Source organism: Onychomys torridus, chromosome 7 (assembly GCF_903995425.1).
Source record: "Onychomys torridus chromosome 7, mOncTor1.1, whole genome shotgun sequence".
Lineage (NCBI taxonomy): Eukaryota > Metazoa > Chordata > Mammalia > Rodentia > Cricetidae > Onychomys > Onychomys torridus.
The window spans coordinates 44,086,201-44,108,605 of NC_050449.1; the positions used below are offsets into that span (position 1 = coordinate 44,086,201).

The 22,405-nt window shown below is 42.4% G+C and overlaps 1 protein-coding gene across 1 annotated transcript in view; it reads left to right on the top strand.

The window, feature by feature from the left end:
* Il18 (interleukin 18) overlaps positions 1-15,533 on the top strand; it is a 29,952-nt gene extending 14,419 nt beyond the window's left edge. The window contains exons 5-9 of the mRNA XM_036194255.1: positions 7,666-7,749; positions 8,886-8,897; positions 11,017-11,154; positions 12,160-12,293; positions 14,534-15,533. Of these exons, the coding sequence (XP_036050148.1) occupies positions 7,674-7,749; positions 8,886-8,897; positions 11,017-11,154; positions 12,160-12,293; positions 14,534-14,758 (585 nt within the window). The 5' untranslated portion in view covers positions 7,666-7,673 and the 3' untranslated portion in view covers positions 14,759-15,533. The remainder of the gene's footprint in view (positions 1-7,665; positions 7,750-8,885; positions 8,898-11,016; positions 11,155-12,159; positions 12,294-14,533) is intronic.
* Positions 15,534-22,405: the final 6,872 nt, after the last annotated feature.

Sequence of the window (22,405 nt, forward strand, 5' to 3'; positions counted from 1 at the left end):
CCCGAAATAACTTCTGCAGGTTGTCTTCTGACCTTAGACATGTGGACACATACACACACACAAACACACACACACACACACACACACACACACACACACACACACAAATACTATTTCTTTACGTTTTAAAAGGATGGATGGTACTTGATGAGTAATACTCATAATTGTCCTCTGATACACACACACACACACACACACACACATGCATGTGCATGCACAAACACTTACACACACATACATATGCAAGAGACTATCAGATAAACTCTTAGATAAATGTTAAGGCACTCTTGGCCTCTGGGAACTGTATGTCATTGATTAGAATCGAGGAAGCCAAGAAACGTGGGTGAGAAGGAGTCAAAGAAATGTGGGGAAAGGGGTGAAGAGGAGATTACACTTGCAGTCATGATGCACTGAAGCTAAGAAGTGGGGACAAAGTAAGTGAAAACTTCAGACTAAATACATGAAACAAAACAAATTAGAAAAAAAAAGGAGAGTAAGAGTCTTACACTTTGGGTAATCTATTTTCAGGCTCCCCTTGTTTTCTTCCTTTCACTGAGTTTTAGAGGGGAGTTCTAAGGTCTGTCCCCCAAAATAGAATGTATTGGCTATACTATGACCCAAGTGACTTTTGAAAAACTTAGGTTGAACCTGTCTTTCTCCTACCCAAGGAGATCAAACTTTTCAGCCTGAGGAAACAAGACTTATTACCTGGCTCTCCTTCCCTGGTTTTTGTCAAAGGAACCACACTACAAGTTCCTCTAACTTAAATTAAGGCAAATTGAAATAATGTAACAGGAAAATAATGGTTTCACTTTATAAGTAATTGGAAATAATATGAATATTTTCAAATTAAATACTTGGTCTAGCTGGGAGGTGGTGGTGCATGCCTTTAATCCTGGCACTCAGGAAGCAGAGGCAGGCGGATCTCTGCAAGTTTGAGGCTAGCCTGGTCTACAAAGAGAATTCTAGGACAGCCAGGACTACATAGTGAAACCCTGACTTAAAAAAAACTAATTAACTAACCAACTAACTAAATGAATAAATAAATAAATGAACAAATAGATAAAATACTTGGTTTAGATTGGCATCATTTCAGAGCTCTAGGCCAAGGGGTTTGTACACTCTTGGCACTATTGCCAAGTGGAAGAAGATCTTACCCTGGTTGGATTATCTGCCTCCACCACTATGGCATAAATTAAACTGTTCCTTCCAGATTTCAGCTCTCCCACTGAGCCCTAGTTCAAACCTTCTCCTCCCCCCCCCTTTTTTTTATATATGGGGGGTAGGGGAGACAGGAGCTAAATTACCTAAGCTGACCTTGAATTCATTCTGAGTTACCCAAGCAGGCCTCCTGTCTCTACCACTCTTGTAATTGGGGTTACAGGCCTATGCCAGACTGGATTATAATGCTAGTGTACATTTTATTACAATGTGTGCATGTGCATGAGACAGGTGTGTGGGAGTTAAAAGGACACTTTTTATGGAGTCAGTTCTCTCCACCTTTATGTGGGTTCTGAGAATTGAACTCAGATCTCTAGATATGGGTGGCAAGTGGCCAGAACCATCTCATCAGCCGTATAATACTATTTTTCATCATAGTTATTTTCTTTTCTTTTTGCCTTTTTGAGACAGGGTCACACAAAACCCAGACTGGACTCTAATTCACTATGTAGATGAAGATAATCTTGAACTTCCTGTCTCTACCTTGAACCCCAGGCCTTTTCCTACTAAGTGTGATGACTGGTGTATACCAACACACCCAGGTTTCAATATCTGATAACAATGTTATCAAGGTATTAAGGGAATTGTTACTATTTGTGATATGAACAATCTCTAAGTATATAAGTACAAGTAAGATGCAAGAATACAGCATTAAGAAGGCCAAAGTACCACCATGATAAGGTGTGAGGAGAAAGCACTCTACAAAGCATTGTTAATAATGCTGAGAAGGTGGATGGAAAGAAGGCATGCATCCACGTTGATGGCTGTCAATATGTGCACCCCAAGAACAGTGCCTCCGCACTGTTACATTTATTACCAAGGACAAAATGATCTTGGAAGTATGTGGGATCTTCAGAAACACATCCTTGGAAAACTGTAGCTACATTTGTGCTTTGTATGGAAAAACTCCAGCAAACCTTGTTCTCCCAACCTCCCTGCTCCTTGGCCCTTGACAAGGCTGCTCCTCTGTCCTTACTGAACTAACACCACTGGGCAACCTTCTCCAACACCACCACGAGGTTTCTTACAATTCCAGCTACTACAGCATGCATTATACCTTGTCTCGCCTACCAGCGTCTGAGTCACTGGTAGATGGGAGCTAAGTTTCATTCAGCTTATAGCCCCAGCTGACTCATATTAGATATTTAGTGATTAAATGGTAAACAAGTTCAAGAATTATGGGAAGAGTGTTTGCTTTGTTTGATTTCATTGTAATTTTTGAAGGGAGGGGCCTTGCTGTGTCAGCCAGGCTCTCAAACACTGGGCCACATGCCTAACCTCTGTTTTTTTGAGACAGGGTCCCACTGTGTAGCCCAGGGAGGCCTCTCTCTAATTCATTATCCTACAGCTTTGGCTTCTCGATGTTGGGAATACAGACATGTATCACCAGACCCATTTAGGAGTAGTAAATTAATAAATTATTTATTTATTTTATGTATATGGATGTTTTGCCTGCATGTACCACTGCTGCCTGTGGAGGCCAGGAGAGGGCATCTGATCCCCTGGAACATAGACCTGGGTCCTCTCGAAGAGCAGCCAGTGCTCTTAACCACTGAGCTGTCCCTCCAGCCATAGGAGTAGTATTTTTAGGATAACTGACTGAGTCCTTCTCTTGGGGTCATTCAATCAATGACTAATTACTCACTATAGTAAATACTAGTAATTTAAAAACACAATTTTTGACCGTAGTGTTTGCTGTATTCCAGGTAAATTACTTTTGAAAACTATGGGCTGGGCAGTGGTGGTATATATACGCCTTTAATTCCAGTACTCAGGAGGCAGAGGCAGACAGATCTCTGTGAGTTCGAGGCCAGCCTGGTCTACAGAGCAAGTTTCAGGACAGCCAGGACTATACAGAGAAACCCTGTCTCAAAAAACAAAAAACAAAAAGAAAGAAAGAAAGAAAGAAAGACAGACAGACAGAAAGAAAGAAAGAAAGAAAGAAAGAAAGAAAGAAAGAAAGACAGAAAGACAGAAAGACAGAAAGATATAGATATATATAGATATATATAGATATATATATTGTATAATATTAGAAAAGACAACATAAGCCATTTATTCACTATTAATGAATCAAAATAGAGTCCCACTCTTTACTCCTCTGGTCCCCTTCCTCCTTCAAATCATCTCCCTTCTACTTTTCATAGTTCTACAATCTAGATTCTGCGTTCTAACTTCTGAGAGAAAATATCTAATACTTGTCATTCTGAGTCTGGCTATTTCATTTAAGATGGTGACTTCCAGTTCCAAGTGTTTTTCCACCACAAAATGTAATTCATCCTTTATGGATGAATAACACCCTGTTGTGTTATCTCATTCATTCATCTGCTGGTGGACACCAACTGATTCTATAACTTGGCTCTGGTGAACAATGCCCTGAGTAACACAAATATGCAGGTATTCCCTGTGTGTGTGGCTTTAACTTATTTGGTTATATTCCTAGGAGTGATATACCAGGATAACATGATAATTCTATTTTTTGTTTTTTGAGAGACCTCCATTTTGATATCCATAGAGGTTAAACTAAACTACATTTCTTTTCTTTTCTTTTTTTTTTTTTAAGCTGAGGATTGAACCCAGGGCCTTGCGCTTGCTTAGGCACGCACTCTACCACTGAGCTAAATCCCTAACCCAATAGTAACCCTAACTAGGACAGTGGTCCAAGCCTTTTTTTTTTTTTTTTTTTTAAAGATTTATTTTTAGCTGGATGGTGGTGGTGGTGGTGGTGGCGGTGGCGGCGGCGGCACACACCTGTAATCCCAGCACTCGGGAGGCAGAGGCAGGTGGATCTCTGTGAGTTCGAGGCCAGGCAGAGCTAGTCCAGGACAGGCTCCAAAGCTACAGAGAAACTCTGTCTCGAAAAACCAAAAAAAGAAAAAGAAAAAAAAAGATTTATTTTTATTTATTAAGTATACAGTGTTCTGTCTGCATGTGTCCTTGCAGGCCAGAATAGGGCACCAGATCTCATTACAGGTGGTTCTGAGCCACCATGTGGTTGCTGGGAATTGAACTCAGGACCTCTGGAAGAGCAGTCAGTGCTCCTAACCACTGAGCCCCTAAGCTACATTTCTATCAGGAATGTAAAAGGAAGACTTATTTTTTATTGTTCTAGATTATGTGTGTGCATGTGCTTCTGTGGAGGGGTATGTACATGTGAGTATAAGTTCCCATGGAGACCAGAGACATCAGATCACCTGGAGCTGGTGATTATAGGCAATTGTGAGTGGCCTGATGTAGGTACTGGGAACTGAACTCAGATCCTCTGCAAGCGCAGTACATGTTCTCAACCAATGAGCCATCTCTCCAGCTCCTCAATGTATTTTTAATTTCTCTGGGAGCTAAAGGTGTGACCCTTTTTTTCATGCATTTATCAGCCGTTTGTACTTCTTTTGAAAACTGCATGTTCAGTTCCTTTACCCATTTATTAATTGGAATATAAAATATATTTAATAACTATTTACATTTGGATATAAGGAACTAAACCTAGGTCAAACTGTTAAAACATCTACCATGTAATAAATACTTTAGGTTAGCTTCATTAAAATGAAGAAGTTTTTCAACTGAGTTTTAATTGTCTTCTCATGCTGTTAAGTACTTAGTCTCAGATTATGCTAAAAACATTTAGTGAGTTCTTAAGAGCACAGATTTATAAATACTCCTGTTTTCAACAGTTTTCTGTAGCTATAACAGAATACCTAAAGCTAGACAATTTAGAGGGGGGTTTGGGGGGAGCAGTGGAAATGGAGGGAGACAGAGAGACAGACAGACAGACAGACTTAAAAGTAATACATACAGATGGTCTGTGACCATTTGTAACTAGAGCTCCAGGGTATCCAAGGACAGACAGAGAGAGAGAGAGAGAAAATAAGTCTTTAAAGTGCCCTCTCATGAGAAAAGCACTAGTCCATTCCTTCCTGTGGGCTCCACTTTAATGTTATATAATTCCAAGCATCTCCACAAAGCCTCACCTCCTGCACTGACACACAGAGACCAAGTCTCAACACTAGTCTTGATGGCTACAAACCATAAAAACAATTAACAGCTGAGACTCAGTCACAGTCCTGGGAGCTCCATAACAGTCCTCAATGAACAAGACGCCAGCTGCTCTCTAGAACATTCCTGTGGTGTAGGGGAAGTCTGAAGTTTTCCCCTGAAGGTGCCATATTTGAGTCTGCTGAAATAAGACTACAAACAATAGATTATCAGGAGCAAAAGCTACAAGACATCGTTAACTCGCACAAGGACCTGAGCTACATGAAACGTTAAAATATACCAAAGCCAGAGAGGTGAAGTTTGGATACGTTCCTCAGAGAGGAAGTGGAAGAACGGTTTGCAGGTGTCTTTAAAGAGTGTTGAATTACTACTGGGGAGCGTGGCCCCAGAGTCAGATGTGGACGTGGTGGCACGTACTTGGAATCCCAACACTCAAGCGGCTGAGGCAGGTTTATGATTTCAACAGGACCCCATCTCAAAAGAGAAAAAAAACAAAACCAAAAAACAAACCCTAAACGATTGAAGGTAACTGTGTTCCTCTTTGGTGGACCTGCCTTCAGGAGACAGTAAGCTGAAGAGAAGTCTCTTTCCTACCTTAGGTGAGGAAGGGGTCAAGAGAACCTGCTAGAGCCACGGGAAGGAGCAGAGAGACCCTGAGGTCCAGCCCGTTATTTTCACATTAATGTACATGCAGGAAACGCATTAAGTTAGAATGGTTATTAAAAGCTGAGGAGGCAGTTGTTGAGACAGGGCCTTAGGGAACAATCTTACTGCATAGTCTTGAACTCCAGATCCTTCTGCTCAACCTCACAAGTGCTGTCAAAAACAATCTATCAATTTTATAGAGTGCTTTTGTGTTCCTTATTACTACATTAAGCAACAAGGTCTATTAGGGTAATTTCAAAATGATAAAGAGCTTAAGACATATTTCAAGACTCCTGGTAGCAACAGTAGCTGATAATAAGCAAGCATTTCTATTAGTAGCAGGGTCTGGGCACTGTGGTTTGTTCCCTACATAACATCAGGAGGGGTACTACATTTTAGCTTAGAAATAAAGGGAAATAAATACGTATTTTTTTTCTACCCAAAGTCACAGATTTCTCATACTTAGAACTCCATGACAAACCCTTATTCCATGACAAAATTCTGGAAGGCTATACACATGTAAATGTAGAGTAGGGTGAAGAAAAGGGAAAAAGCAAATACAATGAGGTTTGGGTTTGGTTTTGTTTGTTTGTTTGTTTGTTTGTTTGTTTGCAGAAACATCATATTTCTGTATTACTCATACACAAACACTTCAGATCAAAGCTGCTGCTTGTAGATGTATCCTGCTTGTTAAATAAGAAACACAGAGCCAGTTGCAGAGTTAAAAACCACGAGGTCAGAGCCAAAGCGGAAAACCTTACCCTTCACTGCTTCTGCGGTTCCTCCTCTCCGCAAGAGACCTACTTCTGTGCGTCCTGTCTATTTAAAGACTTTCTGTTCTCCTCCCTCTTTGGTTGTAAACCCAGCCACATGACCTCCTCGTCACTGCCTGTTTGTACAGACCTCCAGGTCTTCTATGGTTGGTATTGAAATTAAAGGCTACCATGCTGGCTGTGTCCTTGAACACACAGAGATCTGCCTAGCTCTGCCTCCCAAGTGCTGGGATTAAGGGCGTGCCCCACTACTGCTTGGCTTCTGCTCTGGCTTGCTCTGACCTCAAGGCAACTTTATTGACATACAAATAAAATCACATTTCAATACAAATAAAATATCACTATAGCTGCTGCCTTCAGAAGGAACTCACAAATGTCAGAGCCTTCTCCCGCACTGGCCCAGATACCACTTTACAAGGTCATGAACCTTCAGCATCTCATCTACAGGAAACTACTGGGTTGAAGTTCAGGTTAAGTTCATCCCCAGTTAAGGATGTATTTCTAGCATCCTCAGTGAACATGAAACTAATCATTCAATAATGAGCCATATATTCACCCTTTAAAATATTATGAGACAGCACTGTCCTGGTTCCAGACAGCTAACAGTTTGTAAAAGACCATAAACATGAGTGTTCTATCTAGACTCATGCTTCACATTTATTAAACATCACAGTATTCATCAGCATACTGAATGATAAGTGACTTTCAAATGTAGAGGTTTAGAAGGTAACCTTAAGGAACTGGAGATGTGGCTCAGCAGTTAAGAGCACTGGCTACTCTTCTAGAGGACTAGGGTTCTGTTTCCAACACCTACATGGTGCCTCACACTCATCTGTAACTCCAGTTTGAGGGCATCCAGTGACTTCTGGCCTCCAAGAGAAATGCATACATGTGGTGCACAGACATACATGCAAGCAAAGTACCAAATACATAAAACAAAAAAAATCTTTTTTAAAAAGTAAGAGGTTTGTTCATTTTATGTGTACAAAGAGCAATCTTTGCCTCCTCATGGGTGACTCTTTGCTTTTATTAGGAATAACAATGGCTGCCATACCAGAAGGCTTTTGCATCAACTTCAAGGAAATGATATTTATTGACAACACACTTTACTTTATGCGTAAGTCTAAATAAGACAAATGCAGGGCTCAGATACAGGTATTCAACTAGAAAGGAATCATGAAGTGATCTTGGACTTCTGTTGGTCATCAGATTCTACTGTAATATTAATGACCTCCCTCTCTAAAAATCCAGAAGGTTCCCATGGTCCCGGTGTCCTGCCCTGTGTCATGGGGTGGCCCTCGAGCAGTAGCTCATCAAGATGGTGTCTGATGCCCATCATGGAAATGTACCATTGAGGAAACACTGCCTCCCCAAAAATACAGTTCATGATATTCTAGGACTAGAGTTCTGTGTGCACCATTCATGTGAATATATTTGACCAAAAAAAAAAAAAAAAAAAAGATTCTAAGTTTCCATTGGTGATTTGACTTCACTGAAAGTTCAGCTTTCTTTGGAAGCTTTCTGGAAAATCCTTAGATGTCTTTCCATTTAAACAATAAATTTAAAGGAAAGTTTGCCACTTTGTTAAAAAATTTTGCCACTTTATTAAACCTTGTTATTTACAAATCCTGGGTTTAAATATTTTATTACTGTTTAATTTTATGTGCACAGGTGTTCTCCTGCATGTTTGTCTGTGTGCTATATGCATGCAGTGCCATTTGAGGCCATAAAATAGTGTTGGGTCCCCTGGAACTGGAGTTACAGACAGTTGTGAGCTACCATGTGGGTGCTGAGAATTGAACCTGGGTCCTTTGGAAGAGCAGACAGTGTTCTTAACCACTGAGCCATCCTCCAGCCCTAGATTTAAGTCTTATACCTAACATACTTGAGCATACACAAGCCCTATTATGGGCTCCTGAATGTTTGTCATCTCATATTCCTGATGGAGGCCTACAGAGCCCATCACCATTCCACAAAGGTTAGGGAGTGAGGAGTGGGTCCAGGCATGTTGGCACATGCCTTTAATCCCAGCACTTAGAAGGAAGAGGCAGGAGGATCTCTGTAGGTTGGAGGACAGCCTGGTTTACAAAGTGAGTTAGTTTCAGGGCAGCCAGAACTATTTAGTAACATCCCAAGGAGAAAGAAAAAGAGAGAGAGGTGTGGAAGAAAGAATAGAGTTGCAAAAGGGTGGGGAGGGGACATGTTAAACTGAACTATATAATTTAACTTATGTTTCTCTCTTTCTCCCTTTAGCCCAAGATGATGGTAAAGTATGAATTTATTTTTCTCTCTTTGAAAATTAGAAGGTACTTGAGACACATCCATTGTCTGCTGGGAGAAACTGTCCATAGAGATGTTTCCTTGATAGTTAATCATTACAGTTATATTAAATACAGATTATTCTATGGTGAGAGCATAATAAAACTTGAATTCCTTGGCTAGTGGACTTGGGTTGTTTCCATCTTACTACTGTTGTTTACAGCACCCTTGCAGGATTCTTGGAGATTTCTTTTGTCTGGTTTGATTTGACACTGGTTGTTATTATATAGCCTAGACTAGCCCAGAAGTCACTATATCTCCTGGACTGGCCTCAAACTTGTGATCCTCCTGCCTTAGCCTCCCAAGTGCTAGGGTCATGAGTGTGCAGCAGCATTCTTGCACAACAGTGTTAGCATATGTGTCTGTCTATTTGTTCAGGATAAAATCTAGGAAGTAAGCAGGTCAGTGATGGCAACGCCTTTAATCTCAGCACTTGGGAGGCAGAGCCAGGCGGATCTCTGTGAGTTCGAGGCCAGCCTGGTCTACAGAGTGAGATCCAGGACAGGAACCAAAGCTACACAGAGAAACCCTGTCTCGGAAAAAAAAAAAAAATCTAGGAAGTAGAGATGCCAGGTTGGCAGAAGGAAGGGGATAATTGGCAAGCCACAGCTTCAGTCCATTGCACACAGCACAAGTGGGGTCTGCCTTGGACACTGGGGGGACGCTGTTTCTATATTTTCCTTTGGTGGGGAAAAGAAATGGTCCCTGAACTGAGTTTATAAATGTACTAGCAAGAGATAATTCCCTAGCCTGGTGTGGTGGCACACACCTTTAACCCCAGCACTTTGGGAGGCAGAGACAAGCAGATCTCTGAATTTGAGGCCAGCCCAGTCTATAGAGCAAGTTCCAGGACAGTCAAGACTATAAAGAAAAACCTTGTCTTGAAAAAAATAAATTATATATGTGTATGTATATGTATATAATGTATATATAGAGAGACACACATATGTAATTTAGAGAGAGAGAGAGAAAAAGAAGATGGATTTTTTCCTTGGCACACCAGCTCACAAAAAATCTAAATGAAGGCTTATTAATTATGAAAGCTCTGCCTTAGTTTAGGCTTGTTCCTAACTAGTTCTTATACCTTAAATTAACCCGTTTCTATTCTTCTGTTCATCTACATAGTGCCACATGACTCTCACTTTTACCTCTCCTGCTGCATGTCTGTTGCCTCTGTGTTTGGCTGACAGCTCCACCTTCCTTCTTCCCCGAGCTCTCTCCTGCTTTACCTCCTGCCTAGCTGATGGCCGGTTAGCTTTTTATTAAGCCAGTCACAGAGACACATTTCACATGGTGTGAAGGAATATTCTACAGGGGGGAGGGGTAATTCCCTGAAAGGAGAAATAGAGATGGTGGGTGAAGTTCCTGAGAGCAAGAAGACTTGAGAGGGCAGCTGAGAGGCAGCTCAAGTGGAAAAGAGCACCGACAACTGCCAGCCAAGCTCGCACACCTCTCTCCTTGGGTGAATAGCTTGAAGGGTTTTGGGGTTTGGATTTGGTTTTGAGGGTTTTTTTGTTGCTGATTTGGTTTTGGTTTTTCAGTACAGGGTTTCTCTGTGTAGCCCTGGCTGTCCTGGAACTCGCTCTGCAGACCAGGCTAAAACTCATAGAGATCTGCCTGCCTTTACCTCCCAAGTGTTGGGATTAAAGATGGGCACCACCACCTCACAGCTGGTTAAGGATTTAAGGTACTAACAAAATGCTGTAATGAGCCACCACAGGGTGCAGTTATGAAGGGCAGGCAGAAGATCAGCTAGGGAAGAGGTCCTGGAGGCAGGAGACTAGAGGGCTTTGTGATGTCTAAGAACATGGACAGCATGAATAAAAGTGTAAGAAAACAAAGGAGACTGACCAGAAAGTAAAATATTTGAACCTTTGGAGAGACAGTAGTTCCAAGTGCAAACAGGAAACATGATGTGCTTGCTCTTAGAAGCAAACTGAAACACAACAGGCTCATTGCTGCTTCTAGAACAGAGGGTTGTGCTAACTCTGGAAACAGTATTACTAGGTCTATTTGTTGATCGAATAAAACAAACTTACCTTTAATGAGTCAATGTGTATTATAGGAGACCTGGAATCAGACCACTTTGGCAGGGATTGCTCTACAACTGCAGTAATACGAAATATGGATGACCAAGTTCTCTTCGTTGACAGAAACAAGCAACAACATGTGTTTGAGGATATGACTGATGCTGACCTAGGGGGTACTTTTCTCTACTTATTTAAAAACACAGAGATGACCACCCACTTCTTCCCACTCCATTTTACTGCCTCCATTTTCAAATGTCAGATCCCATGCTTAGATGGAAGGTCACAGTAGTAAGTATAATTTCACTTTAGAGAGTACCCCTTTTTAGTTGGAGTGAGGAATTGGCTCCAATAGACCCTGGTAGAGTCCATGTCACTCTGAGTCTATGGGTATATCACCAGTTCCCCTATTTCAATTATATTCTCCATAGAAGAACCTTTTCAGGTTGGATCCTTCATCCCCATTAGTTATAGCTGAATATACTGCTGACACCATCAAAACTGCAAAGGAAAAGTAAAACACAAGCATTTCAAATGAACCTGTCTTCACCGGAACGTGAGAGTGCCTCTCAAGACAGAAGTTCCAAACATCACAGTTTGGGGCCTAGTTGAATGTATATTCTAAGATTTTTGCCTTAACAAATGTTTTGAATACTCTGTTGAACATTCAACAATTAAACATAGTCTTTAGACTTAGAATAATGTTCTGTTTGGGGGTTGATTTTATTTTTTATTTGATACAGGATCTCATTATGTAGCCCTGGCTGTCCTGGAACTCACTCTGTAGACCAGGCTGGCCTAAAACTCAGAGATCTGCCTGCTTCTGCCTCCATAATGCTGGGATTAAAGGTGTGTGCATCCACACCCAGCAGGGTTCATGATATCTTTAACACACTCAAGAAAAATACCAGAAATCAAGAAATATATCAGAATATCTTTAGCACTCAGAATATTTTTTAACACACTCATGTTGCCAATGGTTTATAACACCCTGTAAGGATGTTTTAAGGGGTGTCTGGCTAGCTGGGCCTCATGTCTGTTGGCCATTTGGCCAAACCTGAGTTCAAGGTTGTGACTGATCTCTTAAGGTGGATCTCTCCTTTTGTTAAATTTCTATAGATGCCCATTTTAGAGGGGAAACTACTCTAATTAATGGCCTCACTTATTTATATTTATTTCAGCTAATGAGCCCCAGACCAGACTGATAATATTTATGTATAAAGATGATAAAGTAAGAGGACTGCCTGTAACCCTCTCTGTGAAGGATAAAAAAATGTTTACCCTCTCCTGTAAGGACAAAATTATTTCCTTTAAGGTAAGATTCAACTTCATTTTGGTTTTAGTCATATTAATGCACAAAATTAAAATACAGATATCATCAGACCAACCTTCTATGTAAAGCCCAAAGAGCAGAGACAACCACTGAAATGCATGATACAGGAAACTGCCAAGCCCTTTGACTTGGTTGTATAATTCTGTCTCTGAGCCTGTCAGAGAGGGAGAGACAGCCGAATGGTTTTTTTTCTTTTAAAGATTTATTTATTATATACACAGTGTTCTGTCTGCATATTTTGCCTGCACACCAGGAAAGGGCATCAGATCTCATTATAGATGATTGTGAGCCACCATGTGGTTGCTGGGAATTGAACTCAAGACCTCTGGAAGAGCAATCAATGCTCTTAATCTCTGAGCCATCTCTCCAGTCCCCAGCTGAATGTTTTTATTCAAAAAAGGTTTCTTGTATCCCAGACTGACCTCAAACTCAGTAGTATATAGTTGAGGGTGACCTTGAACTTTTAACCCTGCCAATCTCTACTCCCAGGTGCTAGGATTACAGGTATATGTCACTGTGCCCGGTCTCATACTCAGGGTCTCCCACTAATGCAGATCTTACCTATTGCTGCCATAGACTGGGTTCAGGTAAGACCCAGCTCCATTTCTTCATCATATCACTAGAGTTCTGTGGTCCAGGATTACTTCTCGTTTAGACTGTAGGCTTCAGCTTGGCCCTGGAGCATCTCCTGCAGCCTAAGTCTCTCCCTGAGTTGTGTTTTACCAGGCACAGCTTCAGAAGCAGATGCTAATGAGAGAGCAATTTATATTACCATCAATTCAAAGCCCGTACTAGTTTGGTAAATGGCAAAGAACTATGGCTGTCAAGTTACCTAGTTCAGTTGAAAGCACACCGTCAGAGTCTTTTATGCCTTTTAAGAAGGCAGAATGCATTTTTAATTCTAGAGATTTCTCAGTCAGTCCACAGGATCATGGGGATCTTTGCTACCATGGGGCCAAAATTAACTCCAAAATATCAGTTCTATGATTAACATAAAAGAACCTCCGGCAGTGCCCATATTTTCTAATACATCCTGAAAAGTAGACAAGATGCAAGAATAGGAAAATCCAGGCACTCCTAGCAGTTACAGGCCCAATGGGAAGGACTGCAGTTTCCAGACATCTAATCCAGACTAGGACCTTGGTGTCTGGACAAAAGATACAGGAATCAGTCCTTGGTACTAAACTCAGGAGAGAAGGGAGAGACTACTGTGCACTGTCATGCTTGGCAGAAAAGCAGAGTCAGGGGCCAGGGCCTGGGTCCATGCAGCTGGGCTGTTGGGGAACAACTGCTGGGTCTGATCACACTACAGTTTAGTTTCAGGGTCCCAGCAGAAGGAGCTAAGATTCTGACATCTCCTGCGCCTCTCACGCTGGTTCAAAAACTAGAGCCACTGAGCTTAAGGGAGGGTGCCATGAGTGTTTTTAGCCCAGGACGGCTGAAGAAGACAAGAACTGAAATTAGCCCAAAGAGATGGTTGTCTTTGCTAGGACTTTACGTCGTCATCAGCAGACCTGGACTCCCGTTGGTGGAGGAGACCAGAAGGAAGGTCTCTGGGCATAGGGGAACCAGAGGTCTCTGTATCAGAGCTTGCCATGGGGGAAAAGGTCAGAATGGACAGGAAAACGTAAGTTAGGAACTGAAGAGAGGTGGCCAGTATTCCTGTTGTACCTATATTCAGAGGGTTTATTTCTTAACTCTTGAAAAAGTAAAGCTTTAAGTCTGTTTAGCAATACACTTCTAAATAAATTTGCACACATTCAAATTGTTAAAATATATATATATATATATATATATATATATTTTTTTTTTTTTTTAAATAGTTCATTTTCTGTATGCATATCTGTGTGTACGCGCATGTTTCTTCAGAGGCCAAAAGAGGGAGTCAGATCCCCTGGTGCTGGAGTTCTGGGCATTTGTGAGCTGCCCCATGTGGGTGCTAGGAGCCAAATTCCAGACTCTGAGAGACCAGAGCAGCAAGCCCTTGCTCCAGGCCCAGTTATTTATATCCTTAAAAATTATGTAGTATCAGGCTGGGTGGCAGTGGTGCACGCCTTTAATCCTAGCCCTTGGGAGGCAGAGGCAGGCGGGTCTTTGTAAGTTCGAGGCCAGCCTAGTCCACAAATGAGTTCCAGGACAGCCAGGACTGTTACACATAGAATCCATCTCGAAAAACAAACAACAACAACAACAAAATTATGTAATGTGTGTTTTCTCCACAGGAAATGGATCCACCTGAAAATATCAATGCTACAGAAAGTGATCTCATATTCTTTCAGAGAGGTGTTCCAGGACATGATAAGATGCAATTTGAATCTTCACTGTATAAAAGACACTTTCTAGCTTGTGAAAAGGATGGTGATTTGTTCAAACTCATTTTGAAAAAGAAGGATGAAAATGGGGATAAATCTGTAATGTTCACTCTTACTAGCTTACGTCGAGCTTAGGTATTAGGTGTTCTTGTGTTCCAGAAAGATGATTAGAACACATGAACCTTAGAATAATCCATTATGTGTTGCTGTAACAAAATACCTGAGGCTGCATAATTTATAAAGTAAGTAGGTTCATTTGTCTCATTGTCTAGCCCAATTCCTACTTCCTGGTGAATGGCCCTGACTGCATTACAACATGGAAGATGAAGGGAAAGGGATTAACTGTGAGGGAATTAGCACATGGGTGAGCTTCACTTCATTCGTCTTGGAGAGAGGCATTAGTCCTTTCCAGCGCCGGAGCCCTAGTGATCCATCCATTCAGTATCTCTCACCACCTCAGGACCGGGTATACAGGGTGTTTCCAGCACACGTAACATACTAAATATACTCTTTTGGGGGTAAAATAAATATCAATAATGGCCTCAACATATCACTAAAGTGTGATAATAATTAGATGATAATTTTTAAGATAGCACTTAGGAGGTAGAGAGATGGCTCAGTGATTCTTCCAGAGGACTCTTGTGTATATGATGGGGGTGTGCACATGCCACACTGAGTGAGTAGAGTCAGTTCTATCCTTCCATCTTTGTGTGAGTTTCAGGTTCCAGGTTCTAGGAATCAAACTCAGATCATCAGGTCTGCATAGCAAGTGCCTTTCTTTGTTGGGTCATCTAGCTGACCGTGTTGTGTGCTTGCTTTTCCTTCTATCTCACCATGAAAAGGTTGAGCAAGCCAACATTATTGGGTGGTTTACACTGCCTTTGACCCCAGCTCCAGCAGCTCTGGCACCTTCTTCTGGTCTCTGTGGGCACCCCTGCTCACACACCACACACACACACACACATACACACACACACACACACACACACACTTAAAAGTAAAATCTAAGCATAGAATACACCTAACAGCAACTTTATTTTATCATCCCTGGCCAGGGCTCCCCAGTCTGTTTGGAGTTAGGAAACTGAAGGACTGAATTCTACTGTTTGCTTTCTTTCTGTCATTTCCCTGAGGCCCAATCTCCCTATGGCCTTGAATTCAATCCTCCTGCCTTGACACCCCCAGTGCAGGCTCTATATGCAGGCACTACCATACGTTTTCTGGGCAGTTCTGTTCTCTCCCTCTTCTCTCCTGACTCCTGATGGCAGATGCTTAAAGAGTGGGGTGGAGTGATGTGATGACAGACACTGGGTTTTGGAGTCAGACAACCTCATTTTGAATCTTGTCCCATAACCTAAGAACCAAAATGAACAAGAGATATGGGCATGGATACACTCTTTCTGGGGGCTCAATGGCCAGGCATGTACAATGGAGACAACAGAAACACCTCTTCCGGAGGGTAGCTGTGAAGATCACATGAGATAAAGATCTTGGTGGCATACAAGCTGGAGTGCTTTACACTTCTCCAAGTGTCCACCACACACTTCCACGTCAGCTCGTCACTCATATGTCATGTCTCAGACATGAGGCTTTCCCTCCCACATGAACTACCCACCCCCACATGCCACTTTGGGTTGTTTCTCTTCTTGAAGACTCTTCTCCTCTGGAGAAGGATGGTTTCATTGCCTTCTGCTCTGTTTCCTGACTCTTAGACACACGTTGCTTTTTTTCTTCCTATCTTCTCTCAACACAGGGGCTTCATAATCTAAAGAGAAAACGTTAGCTCATAAAAGCCTATTCTGTTTTCCTTGTTAGTTTTCCTAATTTTAAGCCCTGGATTTTGCTGCACAAGAGGATTCTGATTTAACCTAGTGCACAGAAAGCAGCCACTCACAATTGGAAATCGTGTTAATGTGCTGGCAGTTGTCAGAACCTACACAACTGACTAGGTTGTAGTCACAGCTTCAGGCAGTCTCAAAATCTGGCCTTTGATTCTTTTTCCCCCTCTGGTGGTGTTTGAGATATTGGTTCATGGCTGGGCCTCTCACTCTCATGGTGGACTGGTTATGTTTGTTTGTTTGGTTGGTTTTTGTATGGATCTAAATTCAGTGTATTCAACAGAGCTCATGTCTGAAAACTAGAAAGTAAAAACAATAAAAGGCATAGTCACTATATACAAACTTCTAAACAGTCTTATTAAATAAAAAACATGGAGCCAGATATAGGGGTGAAAACCTGAGAGATAAGGGAAGTAGGGAAAGCCACAGCTAACCTCACCTCACTAACTCCGAAGCTCCCAAAGGTCAAGCTACTTCCTGTCTACCTATGCCTATATGCCTTGCTGTTCTGCCATCTGATTTGCTTTCTCTGTCAAGCTATATCACTTCCTCTTCCTGCCCAGCTCTGTCACTTCCTGTATGTCTGTACAGCCCTCTAGACCTCCATGGTTAACTAGTGTTGGAATTTAAGGCTTGTGCCTAGCTCTGTTCCCAGTATGGCCTTGAACTCACAGAGATCCAGACAGATTCCTGCCTGCCAAATGATAGGATTAAAGGCATGTGTTACCATTGCCTGACTTATATATAGTGACTGGCCTTTTCCTCTGATCTCCAGGCAAGTTTTATTCTATTGGGATACACAGGATATTGGGGGACACAATACATCACCACAAGTCACTGAAAACATAAAGCTTGAGACAAGAGCCCATGAGGCTTATAGACACATGAACATATACACATACAAACACACACATACACATACACACACACACACACACACACACACACACACACACACACACACACACACAAAGACTGGTTAGAGTTGCTGATAGGCTGTGGTCCAGCTAGTCCAACAACAGCTGTCCAAGAATCTAGAAGTTGCTCAATCCATGACGCTGGATGTCTCAGCATCTTTAGTACACACCTGATCCCAAAGAAGTAGGCTCTAATGCCAGTGAAGGAATGGATTACCAGCAAGTGTAAGGGTGAGCAGTCAAAAGGGAGCAAGCTTCCTTCTTCCATGTCCTTTATATAAGCTGCCATTAGAAGGTGTGACCCAGATTAAAGGTAGGTCTTCCCACCTCAAAAGATCTGGATTAAGGTATATCTTCTCATCCCAAAATATCTGAATTAAAAGTTGGTCTTTCCCACTTCAAATGATTTAAAGAAAAATTTCCTTGCTGGGTGGTGATGGCACATACCTTTACTTTAATCCCAGCACTTGGGAGGCATAGGCCAGCCTGGTCTATAGATCGAGTTCCAGGACAGGCTCCACAACTACACAGAGAAACTCTGTCTTGAAAAATAACAAACAAACAAACAAGCAAAAAAAAAAAAAGAGAGAGAGAAAAGAAAAGAAAGAAAATTTTCCTCACAGCTGTACCCAGCCATTTGGGTTTTTGTTATTCCAGATATAGTCAAGTTTGACAGCCAAGAACAGCCATCAGAGGTTCTTAAACTGAAAGAGTCTGCAAGATGTCTTCAGAATTGTTAACTCACTTTGCTGTAGCTTTTTTATTTAAAAAATAATGAAGTTTTTTTCAAAAAGCTTTCAGATGCTACACTCTGAAAACAAGATATTTTAAGATTTTATTTTAATTTCTAATGTATGTATATGCATGGGTGAGTGTATACATGAGTTCAGTGTCCATGGAGGCCAGGGGAGGGTGTCAGATCCTCTGGCGCTGGAGTCACAGGCAGTTGTGAGCCACACAATATAGGTGCTTGGAACTGAACTTCAGTTCTCTGCAAGAATGGGAAGTTTTCTTTTCTTTCTTTTCTATTTTTTGGTTTTTCCGAAACAGGGTTTCTCTGTGTAGCTTTGCGCCTTTCCTGGAACTCACTTGGTAGCCCAGGCTGGCCTCAAACTCACAGAGATCTGCCTGGCTCTGCCTCCCGAGTGCTGGGATTAAAGGCATGCGCCACCACTGCCCGGCAAGAATGGGAAGCATTCTTAACTGCTGAGCCGTGTCTCCAGCCCCACAATATGTTTAGTATCCGAAGCACACATATTTTTAATATCAGGAGCTGGAGAGACAGCTCAGCAGTTAAGAGTGCTTCCTGCTCTTCCAGAGGACCTGAATTCAGTTCTTAGTACTCACCTCTGGTAACTAACAACGGCCTGTTAACTCCAGCTCCAGTGGGGATGCAGTACCCTCTTCTGGCCTCTCTGTGCACCTGTACACACACACACACACACACACACACACTGCACAATTAAAAATAAAATAGGGCCGGGTAGTGGTGGTACACACACCTTTAATCCCAGCACTCGGGAGGCAGAGCCAGGAGGATCTCTATGAGTTGGAAGCCAACCTGGGCTACCAAGTGAGTTCCAGGAAAGGCGCAAAGCTACACAGAAAAACTCTGTCTTTAAAAACTAAATTAAATAAATAAATAATAAAATAGGGGTTGGGGATTTACCTCAGTGGTAGAGCCCTGGGTTTGATCCTCAGCTCCAACAAATAAATAAATAGATAGATAGATAGATGATAGATAGATAGATAGATAACATCTTTTTTAAAAAGACCATAAGCAAACACAGAAGCAGGGAGGTGAAGATGTGGCTGCATAAAGGAGTACCTGAAGTATGCACAAAGTACTGGGTTGGACCCCCCAGCACTGCATAAAACTAACCATCATGGTACACTCCTGTAATCCCAGAACTCTGGGGGTAATGGCAAAAGGATCAAAAATTTAAGGTCATTCTCTACTATTATAGCAAGTATTGAGGCAAACTTTGGCTACATGAGACCCTGTCTAAAAAAAAAAAAATAAATTTAAAAAATATATATCAGGACAAAAAAATCTTAGGTCTTCTAAAAATTCATGCAGTAAGAATAAAAACAAAGGTGGGGTGGTGGTGGTGGTGGCGGCGGTGGCGGCGGCGGCGGCGGCGGCGGTGGCGCCGCACGCCTTTAATGCCAGCACTCAGGAGGCAGAGGCAGGCGGATCTCTGTGAGTTCAAGGCCAGCCTGGTCTACACAGAGAGATCCGGGACAGGCATCAAAGCTACACAGAGAAACCCTGTCTCGGGGGGGAAAAAAAAAAAGAGGGAGGGAGGGAGGGAGGGAGGAAAGAGAGAGAGAGAGAAGAAAGAGAAGGAAAGAAAAGGAAGGAAGGAAGGAAGGGAGAGAGAAAGAAAGAAAGAGAGAGAGGGAGAGAGAGAAAGAGAGAGAGAGAGAGAGAAAGAGAGAGAGAGAGAGAAAGAAAGAAAAAGAAAGAAAGAAAGAAAGAAAGAAAGAAAGAAAGAAAGAAAGAAAGGCCAAAACAAAACAACAAGGAGAGCCTGGAGAGATGGCTGAGGGGTTAAGAGCACTGGCTGCTCTTCCAGAGGTCTTGAGTTAAATTCCCAGCAACCACATGGTGGCTCACCATCTATAATAGGATCTGATGTCCTCTTCTGGCTTGTAGGGATGCATGTAGAGCACTCATACATAAAATATAAATAAAATGTGTAAAAAATAATAAAAACAAAGTGCAAGGGAGAAGCCCCACTGCCAGGTGAGCCTTCACTGAAAACATGTCACTCAAGTCTCGAAAACAAGAAAGATTTTAAGAGACGCATGTGAGGAAGAACTCTCCTTCACAGCTTATGAATACGGAACTCATCGGAAAGTATCTGTGTAGGTCAGAAAGCTAATTGACACAGCGGAGGCCTAAATCATAGACTATGGGGAAAGAACTCAACACTTTCTACGTTTTAACTACTTCTCTGTGTTCTCACCATTCTGAAAGTGGCAGAGACTAGATTTTAGATCTTTTAGGGTGCTCCTTTGTCCAGAATTGTATCTAAGTTCCATGGGGTAATACCAAGGTACCAGGGATGGGATGGGTAGGGAACCTAATGCTCCGTTATCAACACAATGGTATATGCTAAGATGTCACTCCCTTGTGGTCTCTGGCTGGCTGCTCACAAAGTTGCTATTTAGCAGGCTCTCACTCCTGTCCATGGAACCCTTCTAGGAGTTTGGCTGTCTCTACCTGTGTGATTGACACTCTTGGTCACTACTCTAGGATCCATTTTGCCTCCCTCCTTATGCATGCAGTTTGCTCAGGTCAACGGTGTTGATTGGCAGAGCTACCCTCTTGCTTTCCAACCCAACTGGCAGAGTTCCATTTACTTGGGCACACCTTGATGACATTTCCTAATATACAGTAGTCCTTTGAGGGCAAGTGTGTGAAGGATGTTGGTCCAAATCAAAGTTGAGTATTTTCTCATGGTTGAGAGAAGAGAAACTCCTTTCTGAACAGGCATGGGTGATGCTAGGAACTGATGTAGTCATTATTTGCTTAATATTAAATCATTTTGTACTGCATGTAGGAAAAGAGCCAGACTTAGGAGAAAGCCAACACCCAGAGGGAAGAGCAAGGGAGCCAGTGCCTGATAAAATCCCTTCCGCCTCTGATCTTTTAACACTGGGCATCTATCAGCATTAACTGGATTTCCTATTGCTGTTAACCAAGAGCTTCCAGACTAATCCTTAGGAATGCTCCTTAGAACACTGAATGTCCCGGCTTTCTGGACTCTGCTGGACTGCACTGAGGAAGTTCAGGTCTTAGCTGCTATCCACCCCAGTTTCTTTTACACAGGGGCTCCACTCCGAAGACAGCATAGGGATCCTCTATTTTTGTGTCTAGTGCACAATGAGGGATGTCTGCCTCCATCTCAGCCCTAGAACTCCACAGGGAAGCTTTCATCGGATCCTCTCCCACCTCTGCCCCAGACCTGCTTTTTCAGGAGGTGGCTGAGCCTGCACAGCCTGTAAATCCACATCACTGGTCTCAGAATTACACGCCATTTGGGTCCTTTCATGTTCCGAGGCTGGACTGTTGGTACAATATAGAGTGAAACGGGCACATGGAGTGGTTAAAGGAAGGCCGATCAGAGGTTCAAAGTCATCCTTAATTACATAGCAAGTACAGAGCTAGCCTGGGACAGATGAGACATTTCTTGGAAAAAAATGAAGAAGGAGGAGGAGGAGGAGGAGGAGGAGGAGGAGGAGGAGGAGGAGGAGGAAGAGAAGGAGAAGGGGACGAAGAAGAAGAAATAAAAAAAATAGGGAGCTGGTGAGAAGGCAGCTTGTTTCAGGGCCTGGGACCTCAGTTTGATCCCCAGAACCCACATGATGGAAGAAAAGAACCAACTCCTGCGAGTTGTCCTCTGATCTCCACTTACTTGTTACGCCTTGTAACATGGACATGTGTGCAAATACACACAATAAATAAATCAAATGTAATCCAAAAATTTGTAAGCCTCTAACGCTCTGAAGTCCTGAGGACCCTAGTCAAGAGCCTAGACTGTGCTGAGGGGCACAGGTGATACCTTCGACTTCCTTTGTCATTTATCAGTGGCTGGTAGCCTCAGAATCTTTCATGGTTAAAGATTTACCATAGAAAACAGAATGCCAATACCTTCTGGGCCAAGATCGGTGAGGTCACAAGTACAGGCTGCACACGATGTGCAGAACCAACATGCTGGCCCTGCCTGGTCAGCATTCCTCTCTCACCTTGATAAAACACTGCACACCCAAGTCTTCCAGGAAGCAACTGGAAAGATGCCACCTTCTTTCCTAGCACCTGCCCAGGGATAGCTGAACCCAGGCAAGGGATCAAATGTGCCCATATTAAATGCCTATTATATGCCAAGCAACGTGTCATTTACTACACAGATGCCCACAAATCAAGCTCCTAACTCCAAGGTCAGGCTAGTCTCAGGAATGTGCACACAAGTTGCTGAAGGAAGCAAAGACAGCCTGAAGGTTAAGCCTAAGACAGGGTT